The 24,632-nt window shown below is 42.5% G+C and overlaps 2 protein-coding genes across 5 annotated transcripts in view; both read left to right on the top strand.

Annotated features, from left to right (window-relative positions):
- Positions 1-24,632, top strand: part of LOC117824123 (NACHT, LRR and PYD domains-containing protein 12-like) — a 114,955-nt gene continuing 90,323 nt past the window's right edge. The window contains exons 1-4 of the mRNA XM_034699517.1: positions 1-266; positions 470-547; positions 719-841; positions 971-1,090. Coding sequence (XP_034555408.1) covers positions 145-266; positions 470-547; positions 719-841; positions 971-1,090 — 443 coding nt within the window. The 5' untranslated portion in view covers positions 1-144. The remainder of the gene's footprint in view (positions 267-469; positions 548-718; positions 842-970; positions 1,091-24,632) is intronic.
- The window catches only part of LOC117824125 (NLR family CARD domain-containing protein 3-like), a 35,435-nt gene continuing 12,971 nt past the window's right edge, over positions 2,169-24,632 (top strand). The window contains exons 1-7 of one of the 4 annotated variants that reach the window (XM_034699518.1): positions 2,169-2,209; positions 2,468-4,259; positions 4,345-4,518; positions 13,036-13,209; positions 13,410-13,583; positions 14,434-14,480; positions 14,605-16,203. In XM_034699518.1, coding sequence (XP_034555409.1) covers positions 2,173-2,209; positions 2,468-4,259; positions 4,345-4,518; positions 13,036-13,209; positions 13,410-13,583; positions 14,434-14,480; positions 14,605-15,140 — 2,934 coding nt within the window. In that variant the 5' untranslated portion in view covers positions 2,169-2,172 and the 3' untranslated portion in view covers positions 15,141-16,203. Of the gene's footprint in view, positions 2,210-2,467; positions 4,260-4,344; positions 4,519-13,035; positions 13,210-13,409; positions 13,584-14,433; positions 14,481-14,604; positions 16,204-24,632 lie in introns of those variants that run through there. The other 3 variants (XM_034699520.1, XM_034699521.1, XM_034699519.1) reach the window with 3 other exon arrangements.

Raw genomic sequence — 24,632 nt, 5'->3', positions numbered from 1 at the left:
TATGGGAGAGGGTGGGGGCTGTGTTTGGGCTCATCAGGTTCTGTTTGGGGCTCCAACAAGGTCTGTGTGAGTCCTGAATATCTGTGTCATGTTACTGAGAGCAATGAGAACTAATGTGTGTCCTGTGGTGTAAAGCTTGTTGTAATGATGAACATGTTGTTGTGTTTGTGTGAAGGTGGAGGCTCTGCTATGAATCAGTGTGAGGACGGAGAGGAGGGAGCCCCTCCCTCTAAAGGCACTCTGTGTGGGGAACATGAAGCTCAGAGGTGAGATGAGGATCTCTACCTGTCCATGACTCTGCTCCATGTCAGAGCTCAGTACTCACACCACTCTCTCCCTCCCTCCCTCTCTCTCTCTCTCTCTCTCTCTCTCTCTCTCTCTCTCTCTTTCTCTCTTTCTCTCTCTGTCTGTCTGTCTGTCTGTCTGTCTGTCTGTCTGTCTGTCTGTCTGTCTGTCTGTCTGGACCCAGCTGCGTGTCCATAAAGAGTGATTGGTCTAAGGATCTACCTGATGACTTCAAAGATGGACGTCAGTCTGCTGATAAAATGTAAGAATGTTAAAGGTTTGTGTCCGTCGTCCTCAAAAAAGTCAAAGTGTCCCCCTGAGGGACATTTCTGTCACAATCCCTTTAACCATCTTTGATCTACAATACTCAGAGACCCTTTTTATAAAACTTGAAGAGTTCTTTAACTATTTTTGGTGTTTATGACTCTTTCAGTACCAAAGATAAGAGACCTGCAGCTAGACCTGGACCAGGGCCCAGCTGTGTGTCCATAAAGAGTGATTGGTCTAAGGATCTACCTGATGACTTCAAAGTTGGACGTCAGTCTGATGGTCCAAAGTAATAATCGATCACAGAGTTTTTTTCAGAATCAAACATTATAAAAGTTTGTAGTAAATTTCAGCAGCACTCAAACCTGGAAGATTTTCAGAGTTCATGTTTGTTCATCAGTGTTTGTGATTCTGTCAGAGTCCAACATCAGCAACCAGACTCTCCTGGACCTGGACCCAGCTGTGTGTCCTTAAAGAGTGACGGGTCTTTGTGTCGATTCGATGACTTAAAATCTGTAGAGATGAGTGCTGGTGAAAGGTAAGACTCTCAAAGTGAACTTCCTGTTGTTGTGTGTGAAACATTTGTAACTGTGGTTGGTGTTTTCTCTGTGAAGGTGAACATTAGTCACTGGTTGTGTTTCTATCAGGATCAACACAGTAAACAGGATTGGAGGCAGAAAGAACTGTACTCAGCATGTAGTATCTTCATGTGTGTCCTGTGTTTGTAGGAGGATCCAGCAGTGTTTCTACCAGGATCCACTACATAGAATCTATCACATCAACACTGTGTGTCATTATATTATATACACTACATGATATTATATTTGTTCCACAGAGGTCAGAGATCAGAGGCTCCCATTGGTCAGTCTGCCCAGCAGCATCAAACACAGCTGGACTCCATATTGATGGTGAGTAAATGTACAAACACAGCTCCTCCTGAGAATCAGAGCACACACTCATTCTGTTTGGATGGTTCTGTTTCCTGATCACACTGCAAACATCATCTCTGCCTGAATTATCTTCACACTCAGTGTTTGACTGATTGAATGAAGCCTTACATTTCTGAGCTGCACACAGTCAGAGGTCAGAGGTCATGCTGCTCTCACACAGACTCAGACTTTGGCAGCAGAGTTCACAAAGTGAGTCCAGTTTGAGGTCTTAACAACAGAAACACTTTGCTTCATGTTAATGACAGCTGCTGCTTTCAGCTTCATTCTAATAAACACATCAGGTCTAAAGTCACTGCAGACTTTTTCTGGATGAAAGCACACCAGGAGATTTCTCCAACAGGAAGTTCATTTAAGTGAAACTTGATTTGTAGAAGACCGGACCATCCACAGACTAAGTCCTGAAGCAGCATTGTGATCCAGTCTCCATGCTGGACTCTGCAGACCTGCAGGCTCTCTGTCTGTCACAGATGATCTGATGTTCTGTTTTGTTCTGCTCCAGCTGCTCCAGGAGAACATCATCAGTTTTGTAAAGACAGAGCTGAAGGAGATCCAGAGAGCTCTGAGTCCAGATTACCCAGAATGCTTAGCGAGTCAGAGGGAGGATGAGGATGAAGAGCAGAGGAGGAGCAGAGAGGCCTTTCTAGAGATCACTCTGCACTTCCTGAGGAGAATGAAGCAGGAGGAGCTGGCTGACTGTCTGCAGAGCAGTAAGAGGATTTGAACACATTTAACATGATGGAGAGAGGAAATGGAGACAACATGGGAGAGGTTTACATTTCAAACTCTGCTGTTAATATGATGCACACATTTGTATCACATCTATGAGCTGTGAGAAAGTGTTCACAGCTGATGAAGAGAGTTCAGAGAGGAGGAGAATCAAATCCATCCTGATGTCTGAAAGTGTAAATTCATCAGACTGATTGTAGCTTCAGATCATTCATCACATTTCTCTTTTGTTCTTTCAGGAACTGTTGTTCCAGAGTGCAGACGTGAACTGAAGTCTCACCTGAAGGAGAAGTTCCAGTGTGTGTTTGAGGGGATCGCTAAAGCAGGAAACCCAACCCTTCTGAACCAGATCTACACAGAGCTCTACATCACAGAGGGAGGGACTGGAGAGGTCAGTGCTGAACATGAGGTCAGACAGATTGAAGCAGCATCCAGGACACCACACAGACCAGAGACCACCATAAGACAAGAAGACATCTTTAAAGGCTCACCTGGAAGAGATCAACCAATCAGAGTAGTGCTGACAAAGGGAGTGGCTGGCATCGGGAAAACAGTCTTAACACAGAAGTTCACTTTGGACTGGGCTGAAGACAAAGCCAACCAGGACATCCAGTTCACATTCCCCTTCACTTTCAGAGAGCTGAATGTGCTGAGAGAGAGAAAGTTCAGCTTGGTGGAACTTGTTCATCACTTCTTTACTCAGACCAGAGAAGCAGGACTCTGCAGGTTTGAAGAGTTCCAGGTTGTGTTCATCTTTGACGGTCTGGATGAGTGTCGACTTCCTCTGGACTTCCACAACAATCAGATCCTGACTGATGCTACAGAGTCCACCTCAGTGGATGTGCTGCTGACAAACCTCATCAGGGGGAACCTGCTCCCCTCTGCTCGCCTCTGGATCACCACACGACCTGCAGCAGCCAATCAGATCCCTCCTGAGTGTGTTGACATGGTGACAGAGGTCAGAGGGTTCACTGATCCTCAGAAGGAGGAGTACTTCAGGAAGAGATCCAGAGACCAGGAGCAGGCAAGCAGAATCATCTCCCACATCAAGACATCCCGAAGCCTCCACATCATGTGCCACATCCCGGTCTTCTGCTGGATCACTGCTACAGTTCTGGAGGATGTGCTGAGGACCAGAGAGGGAGGAGAGCTGCCAAGGACCCTGACTGAGATGTACATCCACTTCCTGGTGGTCCAGTCCCAACTGAAGAGCATCAAGTATGATGGAGGAGCTGAGACTGATCAACTCTGGAGTCCAGAGAGTAGGGAGATGATCCAGTCTCTGGGAAAACTGGCTTTTGATCAGCTGCTGAATGGAAACCTGATCTTCTATGAGTCCGACCTGACAGAGTGTGGCATCAAGATCAAGGAAGCCTCAGTGTACTCAGGAGTGTTCACACAGATCTTCAGAGAGGAGAGAGGACTGTACCAGGACCAGGTGTTCTGCTTCATCCACCTGAGCGTTCAGGAGTTTCTGGCTGCTCTTCATGTCCATCTGACCTTCACCAGCCTGATGGAAGAAGAAAAAAAACCGTCCCCGATCTCTAAAATCTTTAGAGACAAACCTAAACTGACACGTCTCCATCAGAGTGTTGTGGACCAGGCCTTACAGAGTCCAAACGGACACCTGGACTTGTTCCTGCGCTTCCTCCTGGGTCTTTCACTGCAGACCAATCAGATCCTCCTGAGGGGTCTGCTGACACAAACAGGAAGTAGCTCACAGACCGATCAGGAAACAGTCCAGTACATCAAGACAAAGATCAGCGAGGATCTGTCTGCAGAGAGAAGCATCAACCTGTTCCACTGTCTGAATGAACTGAATGATCGTTCTCTAGAGGAGCAGATCCAACAGTCCCTGAGATCAGGACGTCTCTCCACAGAGAAACTGTCTCCTGCTCAGTGGTCAGCTCTGGTCTTCATCTTACTGTCCTCAGAGGAAGATCTGGACGTGTTTGACCTGAAGAAATACTCTGCTTCAGAGGAGGCTCTTCTGAGGCTGCTGCCAGTGATCAAAGCCTCCAACAAAGCTCTGTAGGTGGATACATGACACATTAAAAACATGTTGTTCATGACAGATGAAACACTGTGTCTGTGCTAATCACTAATTCTTCTTCAGGCTGAGTGGATGTAACCTGTCAGAGAGAAGCTGTGCTTCTCTGTCCTCAGTCCTCAGCTCACAGTCCTCCAGTCTGAGAGAAGTGGACCTGAGTTACAACGACCTGCAGGATTCAGGACTGGAGCTGCTGTCTACTGGATTGAAGGCTCCCTATTGTAATCTGGAAACTCTCAGGTCAGTATAAGGCTGATATTAAAATCTTATACTGTCAGTAACAATAACCCAATGATTGTTAATGATGTCAAAACACCAAGCTCCACATGACTTAAAGTTTTTGCAAATTATCAGTAAGGATAGGTTGGGAAAGTCAACACACCAAGTCAGTCATTATTGAGGCTGTCTGATTCAAAAAGACATTTTCAGAGAATTACAACAAATAAATTACAGCTGCAAGCAGCATTGAACGGGCCCTCTGGACTTCTCAGCCGTTGCAGAGTCTTTTGCTGCTGTGGTGTCTTCAAGACACTTATCAGCTGTTTATAACGTGCATCTCTCGAGAAGCTCGAGAAGAGTGTTGTTTACTTTATATGAGGCTGATCGCTAATGAGCAGCAGGTTTGTTAAATGATTTCTAATTTTCACAAAGTATTTAACCTTCCAATTTCCTAATCCTAATTCTAATTTCCAAAGTCCTGGAACGTAGTAGTAAGGGCTATAAACAGTTATCTAAATCAAATATCATCCACACTGACCAGGAATAAGAAATTATAATGTAGTGTAATGTAATATCTAGTGCTCTATTAATATCATGAAACAAGGGGTGACAAAAAAGTCACAGTATGCCTCAAAACTATACAACACAGTACAGGAACGTTCATGTAATGTTTAGTTTTGTGGACAGTAAAATATACAGATGATTACAATACCTGCATCACTGAATGAATCTGAATTAACTTGATATACAGGGAAAATCACAACAGTTGTTGGTTGAAGGGACAAATTCAACCCTGTCCGTGGTACTGAAATCAGCAGCTGTCACTCAGCATGCCTCAGTCTCTATGCAGTTTAGATGCATTTTGTGACCTTTTTGTCAGTCTTTGTGCTCTAGGACACAATTAATTAAGCACTAGATATTATTTTAGTGTCATATTCTCTACTTTTATGTAAATTGGATCCTCCCTGTTAGAGAAATGATTCCAAGTATCACACCAGAAAACAGCTGAAAGAAATCCCTGTCTTTCAGATGTCATAGTATTAAAAGCCTCTGCATCCATGCCCGTTGAGTATCATACTCAGGCTAAGGATTATTTCCCCATAATGTGTTCATCTTACTCTGACAGCTTCTTTGTGCCACATTTGGTCACTGTACAAGTATTTTAGGCTCACTAAAAACCATTTCCTGTTTAATGGTGTTAAAAAAATTGCTATGGTGACAGCTTTTGGCGTAGGCTTAAGTGCTTAACGGGGGTTGGGGCAAAGTCTTAGGAAGCCTCGAAACAACTTTGAGGAGAATTTGGCAAACCAAGTAGGATTTGACAGTATTTTTTTGGAAACAGTAACTTCCTGTTGCCAGTTGGTGGCCCTATAAGTTTCAAAAGATTTTCAATGATCCATGTGTTCAGGCCAGGACCCCTAACAAGCACAAGCATTTTTGTAGTGATGTTGAGGTATGGCTGAGCTAGAACAGTTTAAAATGTTATGGCAAGACAAAATGTCAAAATCAAAATTTGCCACCTCAAAGTGACCACACCCTCTGAAGAAAATTCCCTGTTTTTTTGACACACATCAAGACAATCATCTCAACAATGCAAATGATGCAGAAATGTTCAACGGTCTTTGAGATATAGCTGTTCAACATCCACTTCCTAGTTCAGAGAAATAACCAGGAAATGGCAAATTTGGACTTCCTGTTGGTTTTACGACATGGATCCGCAAGGCTTTTTTGTAGGTCAGGGTATGATACACCACCCTACAAGATAACATGTTTCTAGATTATACAGGTTTAAGGGGCTGAAACTTTGAAGATTTTTGCCCAGAATATGGGCAGGGCTAAAATCACCCGATAAGCCATGCCCGCCAATAAATGACCATCTACTGAGATCCTTTAGAACCTTGTCTAATGTGTTTTTATAATTATACTTTACAATCTAGTTTAAAGTGGGAAATATCTCAACTCCAAGATATATGAAGTTTCCAACTACAGGGATGTTTGCTGGAAGAGCAGTGGATTTTGGAGGTTCATTGAGAGGTAGAAAGGCTGACTTGGGCTAGTTGATCCTAAAGCATGATAAACCACCAAACTCCTCTATTACCTTAAGAAGGTGTGCTACTGACGATGAAGGATTGTGCATGAAAATCAGGACATCATCCGTATAGAGGGATATGTGATGAGAGGTGCCTCTGATGGCTATAGGGCTAATATTCCATGATTGTCTTATCAACTGAGCCAGCGGCTCCAGGGATAAAGCAAAGAGCCCTGGGCTCAAGGGACAGCCCTGCCTTGAAGATCTTGCAACAGGAAAAGAGGAAGAGCAAGTTCTTCCGGTCATAATCATAGCAGATGGTGCTGCATACAGTACCTTGACAATGATTGGACTAGACTAGATTGTAAGATTAGCGCACAGTAAACTTAAAGGTCTGCAGCTGCTACAATCACTTGGATCTTTATCTTTCTTTATAAGTAGGGAAATGAGAGCTGTATTGACATTGCTGGAAAAGCCACCCTGCTCTAACGAATATTGAACCATATATAGCAGCAGGGGACCTAGAAGGTCCCAGAAAGTCAGGTTAACCTCCGGTGGTATACCGTCCCAACCAGGTGCCTTACCCCTCTGCATTTATTTTGATTTATTTGATTTATTTGTAAAGGGACCATGTACAATATTTAACATAAATGTCACCATTTGATGCATTGTACCAGAGTAAGCTTAAAGCTAATTTACATCTGTCGCAGACTGCGCTTATAAGTTCTGCCAGAGTGATGGGTTCAGCTAAGTTGTTAGCGTCAGCCTCTGTTAAACATGGGAGGTCCACCCCGCATAGAAAGGAGTCATATTTTGTTTTATCAAATGTTACTTCCAAGCTATAAAGATCTGCATAAAAGGACCTAAATGTATCATTAATCCTTTTGGGGTCAGTTGTGATCTTCCAATGCTTGGTCTTAATACAAGGAATATCTGTAAATTGTTCACTAGCACGTATTTTCATGGCCAGTAAACGACTAGGTCTAGAACCGTGAAAATAATAATGTTGCCTTGTCCTATGTATCTGAAACTCAGAGCGTTGTCTGCTAATGGAGTTGATTTCTATCTTTACTGCCTTCAGCTGTAATTCTAATTGTTCAGTGTAGTTTAATTGGAGTGAGGCATCCAGGAAAACATATGTTTTTACCAGTTTTTCGAGTTTGGAGAGGCGCGCTTCACATAGATTTGATGCAAACAGTGTAGTGTAGCTCCTAATAAAGCCCTTAACAGCATCCCATAGAATTCTGGGGTCTGCAACTGAACCCACATTAAATCCTAAAAATTCAGTGAGGTTTTCCCTAAATTGCTTACAAAAGTCACCACTCTTCAGCAACATTGTATTAAAATCATCATCTGGGCATGTGTAAGGAGAGGTTATTAAATGATATGCTAAGAGAGATATCTTTATGGTCAGACAGAGCAATTGGCAGCAAAGAGACATTATAGCTTTCAAAAAGATGGGGGGAGGCAAAAACAATCAATTCTAGAGAATGTTTTATGTCTTGAAGAGGAAAAAGAAAAGTCTTTGAGCGAAGGTTTAACCGTGCGCCACAGATCGACTAGCCCCGTGTTAATGGCTCACGCTTGCAAGGCAGCAGAAGCCTGCTTATGATCGGGCAACTCCGAGCCTCTGGATCGGTCAAGAGCCGGATCCCACACCGCATTAAAATCACCTCCGACTATAAACGCATAATCTTTACATTCCAGCATGACTGAAGTAAGCCTGTTGTAAAGTTTGTGTCAAATGAGTTGGCAGCATAGGCTGACAGCAGGGCAAGCTTCCTGTTGGAGTATTCTACTTTGGCCAAAGTTATCCTTCCCTACTTTGCCACAACAATCTATCTATCTATTTTTAAATAATTCATGTAGTCGATCAGATATTGGTATCAGGGTTTTACAAAGTATTAAAATTGGCAACATTTCACTCTTTCAACACTTTTGCTTTTGTAATATCTTAATTTAAATAATCTAGCCTGCAAAAAAAGTCAAAAGAAAACATTCTTCATGTGAACACTATATCTGATTCTCTTGATTCAAATAAAGATGCCATGATCGCAAAATACAGGTCTGCATTGCACTTTTACGACAGTCCCTGAATGCACCTGCAGTGACAGTCAGCTCACGGCACTCTTTGATGCCAAGGAGTTGATCCAAACTTACTAAATGTGTCTGATGTATCACCAAACTGGATTAAATCCAGCTATAGATGCAGAGCTTTTTACTGTAATGGCGGCAAAAACTGCAAACATGAAATATTAAACAGACGTCCCCGGTTGTGTCTTTGTCACTAACGCACACTGGGGGGGTAAAAATCCTCAATGAAGAGGAGACTGGTTCACACAGCACACCTGCTGCAGGTAGAGACCAAGCTGACACTGAGCCCCTCCAATAATAACTCAGCCTGTCACAAGTGATGTCAAAATGTGCTCTCTCCCTCTTTGGAGAGGAAGACAGTGCCCACAGATTATTAATACAATTATTCTGTGTATTTGATTCCTTGTTGAACACTTTTATTCATGCTTTCCTTCACCAAACCAAGCTTTTAGAGAAGCAGCTAACATTCACAGGATTTTTTATCAGCCAAACTTTTTTGTCTCTCATCTCTTTAGTCTGTATGGTGTCTGTCTGTCCTGCTGTGGTCTCAGGTTGTGAATTAGCATGCAGATCATGTGAAGTGAAAGAGAATGGTTTGGATTTTATTTCGTGCGGACACTAAAAAAAACCTTCTGCGTACGTAAATCAAAAATAGCTCCTAATAAAAAGCAGAGCAGTATTTATACCTCCACGCAAGCAGTGGTCAAAGCAACGTTCATGTTCATGGAGTTCTTATTGGGCCTGAAACTCACCGGTCAGAGGGGGACCCACCAGTCAGAGGGGGACCCACCGGTCAGAGGGGGACTCCATACACATGAAACAGCTGGGGGGGGGGGGAAGCCTCTGCGTCCCGTGTTTTAACGGTGTGGACGTCCATGTTTCCTTCTTGTAGCTATGACAACACAGACAAGACGGCATGTAGACTTTGTACAACACCCCATTCATGCTGATACAGAGCAACTGAAGAGCTAGCAGCTAACAGACTGTATACAGGTCTGATAAAGAGCAACAGAAGAGCTACCAGCTAACATACTGTACACAAGTCTAATAAAGAGCTACCAGCTAACAGACTGTATACAGGTCTCTATAAACATAGCTACAAGCCGTTAGCCGGCCATTAACCGCTAGCTGTCTCATAGATGAACAAAACCATGAACACAAAGACAAATGAAATGACATGATTACCTGTCCATTAGAAAATCAGCAACCATGGCGTCGCTTTAGAGACCCTTCTAATCCTTCAGCCGTCGCTGAAATGCAGCCCAAATATTGACTCGTGTTTGTATCTTCATCCAGTGTTTTTAAGTCGTCTCCTTTTCCATCACAGTCTTCCTCTTCTTGCTCTGTGTAGCGGCAGAACTTGAGGGCAGAAGTTGAGCTAAATCGTTGGTTTCTCTCTCTGACATGTTTCTCAGATGTTCTGTGTTTGTGAACAGCCTGCGAGGTGACTATCTCAGTCAGGTCACATGCACTCCGGTAAACAGTAGGTGTGTCTTTCGGCAGGTCACAGGTCATCCGGCAGGTCAGCCAATCATTGCCCTCGGTGGCGAATGAATGATTGGACAAACTTATTGCATTCTAGCTGCTGACAAAGACAACTGAGATTTCTCATCTCAGTGTTAGATCACTTTGTGTATTACTCCCTATCGATGTATACATTGCTTTTTGCTCGTGATTGAGAAAAATGCATCAAAATAACATGTCCTACTCCACCTTTAAGTTAAGATAATTGTTAAATCCAAATGCTAAATATAAATCTAAATGTTAAATCTAAATCTAAATATTGATTCTAAATCTAAATTTTAAATATAAATATAAATGTTAAATATAAATCCAAATGCTAAATATAAATCTAAATGTTAAATATAAATCTAAATGTTAAATATGCAATATACATTTAGATTTATATTTAGCATTTAGATTTATATTTAACATTTAGCACAATTTTCTGGCAATTACTTGATGGTTCAGGCTTAGGGGAACTGTGGGGTGGGGTTAGGTATTTGGTTTGATCACTTCCATTTTTGGCAATATGTAACATTCAGCTTAGCTGTAATATTACGTCTACTTAGTTCTGTCTTTATAATTGAATTACCTGTTGCCATAAGTAGAATTATTCTTTTTTTCATAAATTCAAAATGGAAAGAATCCCTGGCTAGATTAAACGTTGTTTCTTGTAATGTACAGGGCCTTAACTGTCTGGATATAGCTATGTTTCAGGAAACTCATCTCCTCGGAAATGATCTTTACAAGGTATCTGTTCTCTCATCGGCTCTTAATAAAACAAAAGGTGTGATAACCTTAAAACGTATCACACTTCAGATCTCCATCATTGGCAAAGGAGGAGATGAAGAGGGTAGGATTGCCTTTAATAAATATGTATGATATGGGCAGAAAGTGGCCTTTGTTAACATATATGCACCAAATAACTATGTCAATCGTTTTTTGCTTGGCTAAATAATGTTTTTGGGGAATTTCCGAATTTGAACTGATAATTGGATCAGATATGAAAGCCATACTGGACCCAGAACTGGACAAATCAAGTAAATCACAATCCAATCTTCCTGCAACTAAGCTGTTAAAACATCTACTCTCAGATTTAAATCTTGCTGAGGTATGGAGGGTACACAATCCTAAATGTAGAGAGTATACTTTTTATTCAAATAGGCATAAATCCTTTTCTAGGATAGACTTCATATTTATATCAGCATCTCTCATGTCCTGGGTAACAAAGCACATGAGCCTGACAGACCATCATGCATATAAATGTAAATTGTTGATTTCGACAAAATCAAGATTTCTATGAACAGTTTGAAGTTGAACTATTACAATTTTTAAAAGCCAATAGACATTCAGTTAATGATATTAGGTTTCTCTGGGATGCAATTAAAGGCTTTATTAGAAATATCGCAATCTTATTCTCCTCTAAAGTGAATAAAAAACAGCTTAAGAAAATACACGATTTAGAAACATCACTTTCCATCCAAGAACAAAATCAGCAAATGAATTACTCTGAACTCTTATGGTATGAATTATGCCAGCACTCTGAACATGCTTACTCATGAGGGGAAGAGGGAGCGTGAGATTGACAGACGGATTGGGGCGGCGTCTGCAGTGATGTGGACGCTGTACTGGTCTTTTGTGGTGAAGAGAGAGCTGAGCCAGAAGACAAAGCTCTCAATTAACCGGTCAATCTACGTTCCAACCCTCACCTATGACCACGAGCTGTGGGTAGTGACTGAAAGAACAAAATCGCGAATACAAGCAGCCGAAATGAGCTTTCTCCGCAGGGTTGCTGGGCTCAGCCTTAGAGACTCCGGGCAGAACTTTAACCAAACCCAAAGGCTGCTGTAGTGATCAGTATGCAATGCTTCCAAAAAGATGCTAGCAGTAAGATGGAAGCCCCCACACACTCTTTCTATAAATCAGTGGATTAATTTGTTATAGAAATATTGACATTGGAGCTCTCTGCTGCTAGGATGAAGGCAGGCCAGGTTACGCTTATAAACAGAATGGAGGCACTCAACTTGGCCAGATCTATATTATGAATTAACCTATATATATGTGTATATATTAGGTGTGCAACAATACGTGTATCTGCATTGAACCGTTTGATACAGTGGTCACGGTTCGGTACGCCCTATGAACCAAACGATACGCAATTTTAGCACTTCTGACTAGGCACTCTGTGCTGAAAGTTCAGAGGATCTGCGCTCGACTCCTCCGGGCTGCATTGACGAGCGCAGGTCCACTGAACTGCGCGCTCCTCCCACATTCATTCAGTCCAAGCTGATCATGTTTGTTTTAACTGTGCTTCATGTGGAAATATATATTTTACCATACGATGGTCTGCTGGGTTCATATGTTCATGTATGTGTGTGTTTGAGCGCGCGCCCGCACGAGAGGGAGTGTCCATCGGGTCCCGCCCCCCCTTGAAAGTCAAAGCAGAAGGGATTTAAGGTTCCCTCTCTCATAGATCAGGTCTATACCTTGTTCTTTTATGTAACAGACTAAATATCCTTATGTTATTTATCTTATTTACATGACGGGATGTCATTTCTGTCTCTACATGGTTGCCCGTTCACAATTCTCCTCTGCTCTCTATCGCGCACGGCAGATGTGCACGCAGACAGACACACACACACACACACAGACAGACACACAGACAGACAGACACACACACACACACACGCGCAAACCCCCCATGCACAGCAGAACGTGTGCCAGGTATATATATATATATATATATATATATATATATATATATATATATATATATATATATGTATATATTAGGTCATTGCACCTACAGTGCTTGGGCCCTGATAATTATATTTTGAATTAAAAAAAACGTGAATGGCTTTTTATTATGTAAAAAATAACAACAGATCTGTCAAATGTGCACGTCTTTTAAGGTTTACTGGATGTAACCTGTCGGAGAGAAGCTGTACTTCTCTGACCTCAGTCCTCAGCTCACACTCCTCCAGTCTGAGAGAGCTGGACCTGAGTAACAACGACCTGCAGGATTCAGGACTGAAGCAGCTGTCTGCTGGATTGGGGAGTCCACATTGTAATCTGGAGACTCTCAGGTCAGTGTAAAGCTGAAATGTACAGTGAGTGTAGATGATGTCAAAACACAAAGCTCCACATAATTTTTTGTTTCCTCAAATTATCAATAAGGACAGGTCAGGAAACTGTAAACTAGCTTGTTCTGTGAAATATTTGTTTTACATGAAACTGTCAAAACCTTTACACTTTGCTTACTGCATGATTCCTTTTCTAACACCAGAGTGTCGGGATGTCTAATCACAGAAAGAGGCTGTGCTTATCTGGCCTCGGCTCTGAGCTCCAACCCCTCCCACCTGAGAGAGCTGGACCTGAACTACAATCATCCAGGAGACTCAGGAGTGAAGCTGCTGTCTGCTGGAAAGGAGGATCCACTCTGCAGACTGGATACACTGAGGTATGACCAGACCACAAGATCTCAAACACTGCAAGAGAAAAAGAAAAAATCCCATTTCTCAAAAAAAATCCTGTTTAGTTTCATTATTTTCTGAGCAGTGATTGGACCTGAATCAGACAAAGACCACCAGAAGACTATTAAATACAAAATAAACTACTCAGTAGAAATTCAAAGCTTGAACCGAAAAGCCAACTGGACTCAGTAGAAATTCTTGAATACATTTCACGTCTTCTCTGAAAGGCTTCTTCACTTCTGAACAGACTGGGGGGGGGACTAGAAAATATAAGCTTCCAACAGTGGTTGGTGTGCTAAGGTGGTCACATGGGGTCGTTATTAGAGTCGTTGACTTAGTTCTTGACAGTTGTTCAGGTCAGCTGTTCATTTTATATACAGAAACATTCCCATGTGCCTGTTCATCCACTAATGTTGTGTGTGAACATGAAGAAGGCAGATGTTATTGTCAGAACATCATAATTATTGAACAAATGTAGAAATATACAGACATCATCTCTAGGGCAGTTGTTTTTGGAGTTGTGTTGTTGTTCATCAAATCAAAGGTTCAGCAGGAATCGTCTTTACCGATTTCAAAGAGGACATGAGAAGCAGAATCTGGACTTCATGGATCCAAAGATCAACAGCCAGCCTTTGCTTTTTGAATCTTTGACTTCTTTTTCTCTGAGTATCTCAACACTGTCAGAAAAAGAGACAGAGTGATGGAGACAGCTGGCTCAGATGAGTTTCAGCCTGTTTCTCTGTCACAGGGACAAACTGAGGAACACTGCTTCATGTTGAACAGCAGGTAGGACTCATGTTGGACTGAACATCACTCTGACTGTGTTTCTTCCTCCAGGGTGGACCATGGTGGAGAGCAGAGGTTAAAACCTGGACTGAAGAAGTGTGAGTGTGGAATCAGTTTGACTCATGATGACCAAACAGCAGACTGTCAGCTAACAAAGAATAAAGCCTTCAGGTGTGTCTGATGATAAACTGCTGCTGTGTTGTGTCTTTGTCTCTCCATCAGATGTCTGTGAACTCACTCTGGACTCAAACACAGCACACAGATACCTCAGACTGTCTGAAGACAACAGGGAGGTGACATGGGTGGGAGAGGATCAGTCATATCCTGATCATCCAGACAGATTTGACTCCTGGTTTCAGCTGCTGTGTGGAGATGGTCTGACTGGTCTTGGTTACTGGGAGGTTGAGTGGAGAGGATGGGTTCATATATCAGTGAGTTACAGAGGAATCAACAGGAAAGGAAAAAGGCCTGGCTGTGGGTTTGGATCTAATGATCAGTCCTGGAGTCTGATCTGCTCTGATGAACGTTACTATGTCCGTCACAATAACATAAGAACAGAGCTCCCTCTCTCCTCGTCCTCTGACTCTCACAGAGTAGCAGTGTATGTGGACTGTCCTGCTGGCACTCTGTCCTTCTACAGAGTCTCCTCTGACTCTCTGATCCACCTCCACACCTTCAGCACCTCCTTCACTGAACCTCTGTATCCTGGGTTTAGGTTGTTGTATCATGGTTCCTCAGTGAGTGTGTGTTCTGTGTAGCATGGAGAGTCTCCTCCTCTTTACACAAACACTACACACAAACAGCTGCTGAAGAACAGTGTACCCTCTGCCCCCACACACACACACACACACACACACACACACACACACACACACACACACACACACACACACACACACACACACACACACACACACACACACACACACACACACACACACACACACACACACACTTCAGCTGATCATGTGATTGTTTCTGTCACATTAGCATGAATGTCTGTTATCAAAGAGCAGGACTCAATGGAAAACTGTCTAACTGAACTTTACTTCTTAACATCTCTATTGTGAAAACATCAGGCCTCATTCATTCTGTGTTTCTTCAATGTATTGATAAGAAAGTTTGTCAGAAAAGTCTGAGTCTCATTCATTAAACTGTCCTTACTGTCGACCTTGGTCTGACAGAGGAATACATTGTGTTTGGAGACAGAGGTTTAGTCTCCTTTGAGGAGCTCTCTGTACAGTTTAACTTGCAGCGCTCTACATTCTATTTTTATCTGCAGTTGCGTACAGTAATGATAACCTACGGTGTCCCCTGGCAGGCCACTCTTTCCACACACCCACTATTTAAAGTTCTGTCAGTTTCATGGTAACAAGGGAATCATTTCCAAGTTTTATTGTTATATTTTAAAGGCAACATACCACCCATTGGCACTTTTTACCATATGATATGGGAGTGTCCTGGTGTGGCCACTTTCTGGAAAATGTTTAACAAAAATTTGTCCCGGTTGTTACACGTGTCTATCCCATTGTTTCCTTCTGTCTTAATTTTAAATGACTTACTTCAGCTGCAGCTTCATAGAGCTCAGAAGCGTGTGTTTTTAGCTGCTTGACGACCGCTAAGAAGTTGGTTGCCACTAGATGGAAACACTAACTACTGCTCACTCGTAACATCGCAACAACCTTTACCATTTCTTTGTTCTTCTGGACCTGGTTCTTAGTAGTCTCTTTTTAATTTGCTTTCATATCCTCTTTGGCCTTTGTTGATCTCTCTGTATGTGACAGTAACTGCATAAATGATAATAAAAATTTGATCACAAAATATAATGTCCCCTCCTCTATGACTACTTACAACAGCAACTGACAGTTAGACTCAAGTCATGAAACTCAGGGGGAAGTCTGGATTTGAGCTGATTAGGACAATGACTTTAATGATGGGAATTCCGGCTCTTTTTAGAGAACCGGTTCTTTTGGCTCAGCTCACTACAAAGAGCCGGCTCTTTTTTCGGCTCCTGAGTCTTGTTTAAATGACTGTATTACTTAAAATAATGTAAAATTATTTGTAAAATGAATAAGTAATGTAAAAAACATACATTATATCAAATGCGTATTATTAATAAGGCTTTATTTATATAATCAACATGGAGCAGAGTGCTACAAAAATTAATTATAAAGTACAAAAAGAAGACCCATCACAATTAGACATAAAGGTCCAATCTCTGATGTCTGTATATTATTTATAAACTTTTAAACACCTTCATTAACAGCAGGTTCCCTTGACTGTCTCTATTCTTCCAATTGCACTGATGGATAAACAGTTCTAATGTCCATGACCTGGATGAATGAGATCCTTCACAGACACTTCTAATGTGCCTTTGCAGGTTTTTTATGGACCCTGATTGATGACATTTTCACCTTACACAGTCTACACTCTGCCTTTTAACAGTCTATGCCATTGAACTGTGTCTAAAGTTTACTGTGTTTTCTGCAGTCACTCGTTTTTTCACCTTTCCAGTGCGTTCTCTCTGTCGCGCATGTTCTCCCTCTCATCTCCCTCCTGTTGGTGTGCTCACTGTGCTGTGTGTGTCTGTAACCCCTCCCCTCCTCCTTCTGCTCAATGTAGACACGTGATTGGTCAAGACGCCACCATGTCTTGACCAATCACGTGAGGCTTAAACAGAAAAAGACGAGAAAAAAAAAAGGCTCCCAATCAGGAGCCGGCTTCCGTCGTTCACTTCAAAGAGCCGGCTCTTGGAGTCGGATCGTTAGCGACAGACACATCACTGCATGACTTTCTGTGCCAAGATCTGGTTCCTGCTCTTTCTCCTCATCTGGTACAGGTTCAGAATTCTCCACAGGACATGTGGGGCAATACTAAACACTTATTTCTACAAATATGCAATAACTACAGCACAAAGATATGCAGTTCACAATCCAGTTGCATTGTACATGTCCCTGGATTTCTTGAGGAGTGCAGACACTTTTTTGCTTGCTCTTGCTTATGCTTGCATTCTTTTCATTTTAACTCTTTTTTCTTCACTGAGAGACTACAAGCAGTCACTCCAGGATACTTAGAAACCACTGGGACTATAATTTATTTTCGACTAAGTGAACTACTGCCTTATCTCGACATTTTATCAAAACTGCAAACGTGGCCTACTGATCGGCAAAAGCCTGTTAGCAGCTAAGCTAACTTGAACCAAAATGCCTCCTTTCACTGTGGACGATTTTCAGAAGATCCTTCAGAAAATTGCTGTGCTGGAAACAAAGATGCATCGGATAGAAGTGAATGTGGAAGTGAATGGACTATGCAGGAATGACACCACTCTTCCATGGGGTCAGAGCAGCAGACATGTACCTGCTAACACACGGCTAGTTAGCCCAAACAATGACACTCCAAAACAGGAGGACTGTGCAGTTGGGACCAGCTGCAACACTCTTGGCGCTAGGCCAAAAGATAAAACGTTTCCCACGTACATAAGAGAACGGATAACAGGCAGAGCCCAGCGCCCTGAGATTTCTGATGCGACTTGCTGGCCTGCACTCTCATCCAGAAGGAGTGCCGCCTCAACCCCCCTACCAAGGAGGAAACAGCCATGGACAGCAGTAAAAACTACTAGTAAGAGCAAACCTGTAGAAGAAACAAAGATACATTTAGAGAACAGATTTGCACCACTTTCACAAGATCCTGACTCTCCATCCCAGGACCTGAGAAACCCTGTGACCTCGAAGACCAAGGGAAGGTAGGAGACCAAATCTATAAGCAAAAGGCCTCAGAGGGAGCTGACGACTGGGCCTGAAACACTGATCGTGGGCGATGGTGCCGTGAAAGAGGTCAGTAGCCTCTGTGGCAAGAGAAACACCAAAGTCCTCTGCTTCACCAACGATTCGGTCTCCGACATCTCAGACAAAATTCTGGACATTGTTGCTGACCACACAACGGTGAAATCACTCATTCTGCACACTGGGGCCTTGGATGTTGTGAAGCAACAATCTGAGGTATTGAAACAAGATTTTACTGATCTGCTGCACAAAGTCAGATCTGTTGATACTGTGGTGTTTATCAGTGGCCCTCTACCGACTGTCCGAAGAGGGGACGAGAGATTCAGCAGGCTGTTGATTTTGAACAAATGGCTCAAAGCTACATGTGCCGCTCAATCAGTGAACTTTATTGACAATTTTAATATTTTCTGGGAACGCAGACACCTTTTTAAGGCAGATGGATTTTGTCTCAACAAGTCAGGAGTAAGATTGTTCACCTCCAACCTATTTTACTCTGTGTATCACACACCAGCTTCCCTGGCCAAGGACAAGAGACAAGACAAAACAAAACAGAAGATAAGACCACATTCTGGAGGAAAACGACTGAGATCGCTGAGCCAGGAGGAGTCTTCATCGCCGCCACCTTCACCCCCCCAAGAGGAGCGTCCTCCAGTGCCGCCAACTTCAACCCCCCAACGAGAGGAGCGTCCTAGACTGCGGCCATCTTCACCCCCCCAACAAGAGGAGTGGCCTCCACTGCGGCCATCTTCCACCCCCCAACAAGAGGAGTGGCCTCCACTCCCAACAAGAGGAGATTTCTATTCTTCACCACCCCAAACACCAGCCAACTCCCCGCCCTCTCCAGTCACTCTCTCTCCCTCCTCCCCCCTCCTGGATTTTACGGATGAGATGAAAAAGCTTGTCAATGTTGGAATCAAGCTTACACCCCGTCCAAATCCCATATTCTCTCCCCTAAATCTACCCCATCGCCCAGCCCCCAGCCCACCACCGCGCCCGAAACCACCATCACAGAAACTTCACAAAGCCCCTTCACCTCCTCAGAATCATCATCATCATAACAATTCTAACTGATATGGGCCGGGTCCAGGCTTCAAAGCTGATATCATTAATGTTTTCAACCAGGAAAAGCCGGGGCCCTGTGGAATTCAGGTAGCCTCCTCAATTCCTCTGTTGGCAGGAAATAGAAAAAGGGTAAATCTGCTGAGAAACAGAAGATACTCGACTAAATCTGCCAACTTATTAAATTTAGCTCCACTTCCTCGTCAGCCACAAACAGCTGTAAAAAATAACACAACTGGTTTCAACTCACTAAACTTAGCTTTATTAAATATCAGGTCTCTGGGAGGCAAATCTTTTTTAATAAATGATTTTATTATTAAACACAATCTTAATTTTATGTTTTTAACGGAGACTTGGTTAGACCAAGATAACAGTGCAGCTGTACACATTGAATCATGCCCTCCAAACTTCTCTTTTGTGAGTGAGACTAGAACGCATAAAAAAGGAGGTGTTAGTATAATTTTTAATGAGTTATTCAAATGCAAGCAGGTGTTTTATGGAAATTTCACTTCTTTTGAATATGTGGCTCTTCAGTTAAATACATCCTCTCGGTCTATATTTCTTAATATTTACAGACCACCTAAATACTGTACTGATTTCTTTGATAACCTTGTTGAACTCCTGTCTCTTATCTGCACTGACTTTGATTCTGTTTTAATTGTTGGTGATTTTAACATCCATGTTGACAAACCTGAGGACAGAGTGACTGAAGAACTGTGTTATGTCCTTGACAACTTTGGACTCACTCAGCATGTGACGCAGCCCACACACAACAGGGGTCACATCCTAGACTTGGTTATCTCCAAGGGTCTAAACATTTCCAAGGTTCTGGTATCTGATGTTGCTCTCTCTGATCACTGCTGTGTTTTCTTTGAAAGTGATTTATCTGTGAACACTAATGTTCAAACTGAGGTTATCTCAAAACGTTACATTACTGAAAGTACCAGTGATATATTTATTCAGGCTTTCTCTTCCATAACCCCCCTCTCTAGGTTCTCTGCAAATGAACTTGTAGAAGATTTCACTTTAAAAATTACAAACATTATTGATTCCATTGCACCAACTAAAGTAAAAGTGGTCTCCAATAAGAAAAAATCGCCTTGGAGGAATACCATGCAGGTCAAACATGAAAAAAAGAAATGTCGAAAAGCTGAGCGCAGGTGGCGTAAAACAAAGCTTCAGGTTCATTATGACATTTATAAAGAAAGACTTCACATGTTTAATCTAGAACTGAAAAAGTCAAGGCAGACCTTCTTCTCAGACATTATCTCCAAAAACAAAGATAATGCACGCGCCCTGTTTGCTACAGTCGACAGGCTAACAAACCCCCCTGTGCCTGTGGCCTCTGAACATTTATCTACCAGGGCCTGCAATGAATTTGCATTCTTCTTCACTGACAAAATTCAGAAAATCAGACAAGCAGTCAGCACTACTGTACGAGGTACTGCGAATGTGTTATCTGTGTGTCCACCAAAAAACCAATCAATCACTATGACACAATTTAATCCAATAAATTACAAAAACCTACAAGATATAATACAACATTTGAAATCCTCATCCTGCTGCCTTGACATTCTACCATCACCATTTTTCAAAAAGGTTTCAGACTGCATGACCTCAGATCTGCTTCAAATTGTCAACATGTCTCTTCTTACAGGTGTCTTCCCCCAGGCCATGAAAACAGCAGTAATTAAACCACTCCTGAAGAAGAACAATTTAGATACATCAGAAATGAACAACTATAGGCCGATATCAAACCTCCCTTTTTTAAGTAAAATTATTGAAAAAGCTGTTTTTCAACAACTGAACAATTATCTAATGATAAATGACTGTTTTGATGTCTTCCAATCTGGATTCCGATCACATCACAGCACAGAGACCGCTCTAGTCAAGGTCCTCAATGATATTCATTTAAACACAGACAATGGCAAAATTTCAGTTTTGGTATCACTTGATCTTAGTGCTGCTTTTGACACAGTTGACCACAAGATACTACTGGACAGACTTGAAAACTGGGTGGGACTCTCTGGTGCAGTACTAAATTGGCTTAAGTCCTATTTAAATGACCGGGACTATTTTGTGTCTATAGGTAAATACACATCTGAGCGGATGAAAATTGTATGTGGAGTACCTCAGGGATCCATTCTGGGGCCTCTACTATTCAACATCTACATTCTCCCCTTAGGTCAGATAATAAGAAACAACCAAATAAAATACCATAGCTATGCAGATGACACACACATTTACATCACCATATCACCAGGGGATTATAGTCCCATACAAACACTGAGTAAATGCATTGAACAAATCAATGACTGGACGAGACAGAATTTTCTTCAGTTAAACAAAGAAAAAACTGAAATGATTGTTTTTGGAGGAAGAAAGGTTAAAGGTTACTGCTCAGCTCCAATCTGCAATGATGAAATGTTCAAACCAACCACTCAGACCTTAATTTCAGCAGCCACATTAAGACAATTACAAAGTCCGCCTACTATCACCTTAAGAATATATCAAGGATTAAAGGACTCATGTCTCAGCAGGATGCAGAAAAACTCGTCCATGCATTTATCTTTAGCAGACTAGACTACTGTAACGGGGTCTTTACAGGACTCCCTAAAAAGTCCATCAGACGACTGCAGCTCATACAGAATGCTGCTGCTCGAGTCCTAACAAGGACCAAGAAAGTAGACCACATCACTCCAGTTCTTAGATCTCTACACTGGCTTCCTGTCTGTCAGAGAATAGACTTTAAAATCCTGCTGATGGTTTATAAAGCACTGAATGGTTTAGGCCCAAAATACATTGCTGATCTGCTACTACTTTATGAACCACCTCGACCTCTGAGGTCATCAGGTACTGGTCTGCTTTCAGTCCCTAGAGTCAGAAGGAAACATGGTGAAGCAGCGTTTAGTCATTATGCACCACATATCTGGAACAAGCTCCCTGAAAGCTGTAGGTCTGTTCCAACTCTCACCTCTTTTAAATCAAAGACTAAGACTTTCTTATTTACCTCTGCCTTCCTATCTTAGATTATTTTAACCCACTTTAAATTAAAATGTTAATGTAATTTTTAATATATTTCTAATTTTCCTTTTCTTTTCTGTTTTATCATATTTGTCATTTTAATTGTGTTCTTTTATGCTTGTCTGAATGTCTCCAATGCTTTTAATGTGTTAATGTAAAGCACATTGAGTTGCCCTCGTGTATGAAATGCGCTATACAAATAAAGCTGCCTTGCCTTGCCTTGCCTTGCCATGTGCTGATGCGGGTCTTGCTTTTTCTACGGCCTGTTTGATCTCTTTCCACTTAGGAAGAGTAGTTTCAAACTTGAAGGCTGGCTCTGGGGGGTGAGGCACGTACCCTGGCAGTTGGAGGGGAATGTTCCTACTGCCATCACTAAGCTGTTCTGTGATGTGGTCCCCCAGCTCCTGTGCAGTTGTCAACAGTTTCCCACATTTCTTGTCCTCTAGCAAATCTGAGGCGCATCTGAATGAGTCTTGTAAGAAGCTAGCTCTTGCCTTTTCTATCCTACTTCTGCCCTTCTGGATTGGCCTTTCTGCCCTTCTCAGGTTTGAGAACAGGACTGGTCTAAAGGGTCTGCAGTGAAACCAAGTCAGTGTTGTTTGACCTCTGACCTCTTCATCCACGCTCTTCACTTCAGAGTATCAATAGTTAATAAATCAAAGCACATGAGCCAAGTTGATCCAGGCTGTCAGACCGGTTCACACACTCCCTGCATTTCTTACTGATAGTGTTACTCAGATTACAATCAAACTGCTGCTGACTCTACTCCACAAACACAAACTATAGAACAGGTCAATCTTTGTCAAATCACTGCTCTTTAACTCAGACAGAAACTCTACAACATATTTCAAACAGCCAATCAGCATCCAGAAACATTCCTCCAGTCAAACAGTGATCCAGCAGCGTGTGAGCACAGTGATCCTGATCATCAGACATGTAGAGATTTCTGGGGCGCTGGTGGCGTAGCGGTCCAAGCACCCCACATACAGAGGCTACAGTCCACGTTGCAAGGGTCGCCGGTTTGATTCCCGGCCGGTTGACCATTTCCTGCATGTCTTCCCCCACTCTCTATTCCCCACATTTCCTATCTCTCTTCAGCTGTCCTAACAAATAAAGGCAAAATGGCCAACAAATATAACTTAAAAAAAAACGACATAGAGATTTCTCTGGAAGGATTCTCACCTGTTGAAGTGAGTTCAGGTCAGCTCACAGACACTTTCCACCTTCATGTGTGGAGAGAAGAAGCTGCTGGTTCGTCCCACGTCAGTCCTGATGTGTCTGTGTGCATTTGATCTGAGGACGCCATCACATCCTCATACCTTCAGTGACGTCACTCTAACCTTTGACAGAAACCCAGTCAGTGTCAGATTACACTGATCACATGATGTAGCGATGACAGAGGAGACAAGAAAACAGCCTTCATAGAGGTATTTTCACTGACAGACAAGCCCCCTTGTCACATGTCAGCAGCGTGGTATAAAACAGGATATAGTTCTCTGTGCGTGTTGTAGTATAATCTGGCATTTTCAGTCAGAAATCCGCTGTGACTGACATTAAACATTAAATTTTGGGTGGCAAAGGATGAAACAGACTGTCCTCTGGCTTGCTGACTTCTTACATGCAGCATGCCGTGCAAACACATACACATAACTGACTGTTTACCTCTCAATCACCTCCACCTGCAAGTCCCTCCTCTTCACCTGTGCTTCATTCTCAGCAATCTATTTCCCCATCACTACTATTATAACAAATTGTGAGTCCAAGGATACGTAAGAAATAAAATCATTGAAATTAAAGTTTTGCTGGAGAGGGAACTGATATTTCAAAGTGCAGCCTTAGTGGGCTCATGTGGCCTCCCTGGCTGTGTCACATCAACCTGTATTAAGTGGTGTGCTGTCCTGCCAGTCGCTGCAATATTTATTTGTGCTGTAGATGTAGAATAGGGGTTGTAGTTGCAACGGATATGCTTGGACTCATGATTTGTTCTAATAGCTGTGATGGGGAAATAGACTGGTGATAATGTTGGGTGTGGAGGGAGACAGAGGAGGGCGTTACTCTGCTGGGACTGAGAATGAAGCACAGGTGAAGAGGAGGGACTTGCAGGTGGAGGTGATTAAGAGGTAAGCAGTCAGTTATGTGTATGTGTTTGCACGGCATGCTGCATGTTAGAAGCCAGCACACCAGAACTCAGAAAGTTCTGGTGAAGACCGTCTCTCCTTTAAGAAAAGAAGCACGGTTCCAGAAAAGATGAAACTTGTCAATAAAACTCACACAGAGTGCTTTAAGAGGTTTAAAAGGTGGCTAGAATCTGATCTTGTTTCCTCCGACCGAAGAAGCTTTGTGGTGTTGGTTCAGACGTGGACGATAATCCTGCTGACGGTGGGA

This window comes from Notolabrus celidotus, chromosome 13 (assembly GCF_009762535.1).
Source record: "Notolabrus celidotus isolate fNotCel1 chromosome 13, fNotCel1.pri, whole genome shotgun sequence".
Lineage (NCBI taxonomy): Eukaryota > Metazoa > Chordata > Actinopteri > Labriformes > Labridae > Notolabrus > Notolabrus celidotus.
Note: the sequence above shows the minus strand (reverse complement) of the source record. Positions and strands in the feature narration are given on the sequence as shown.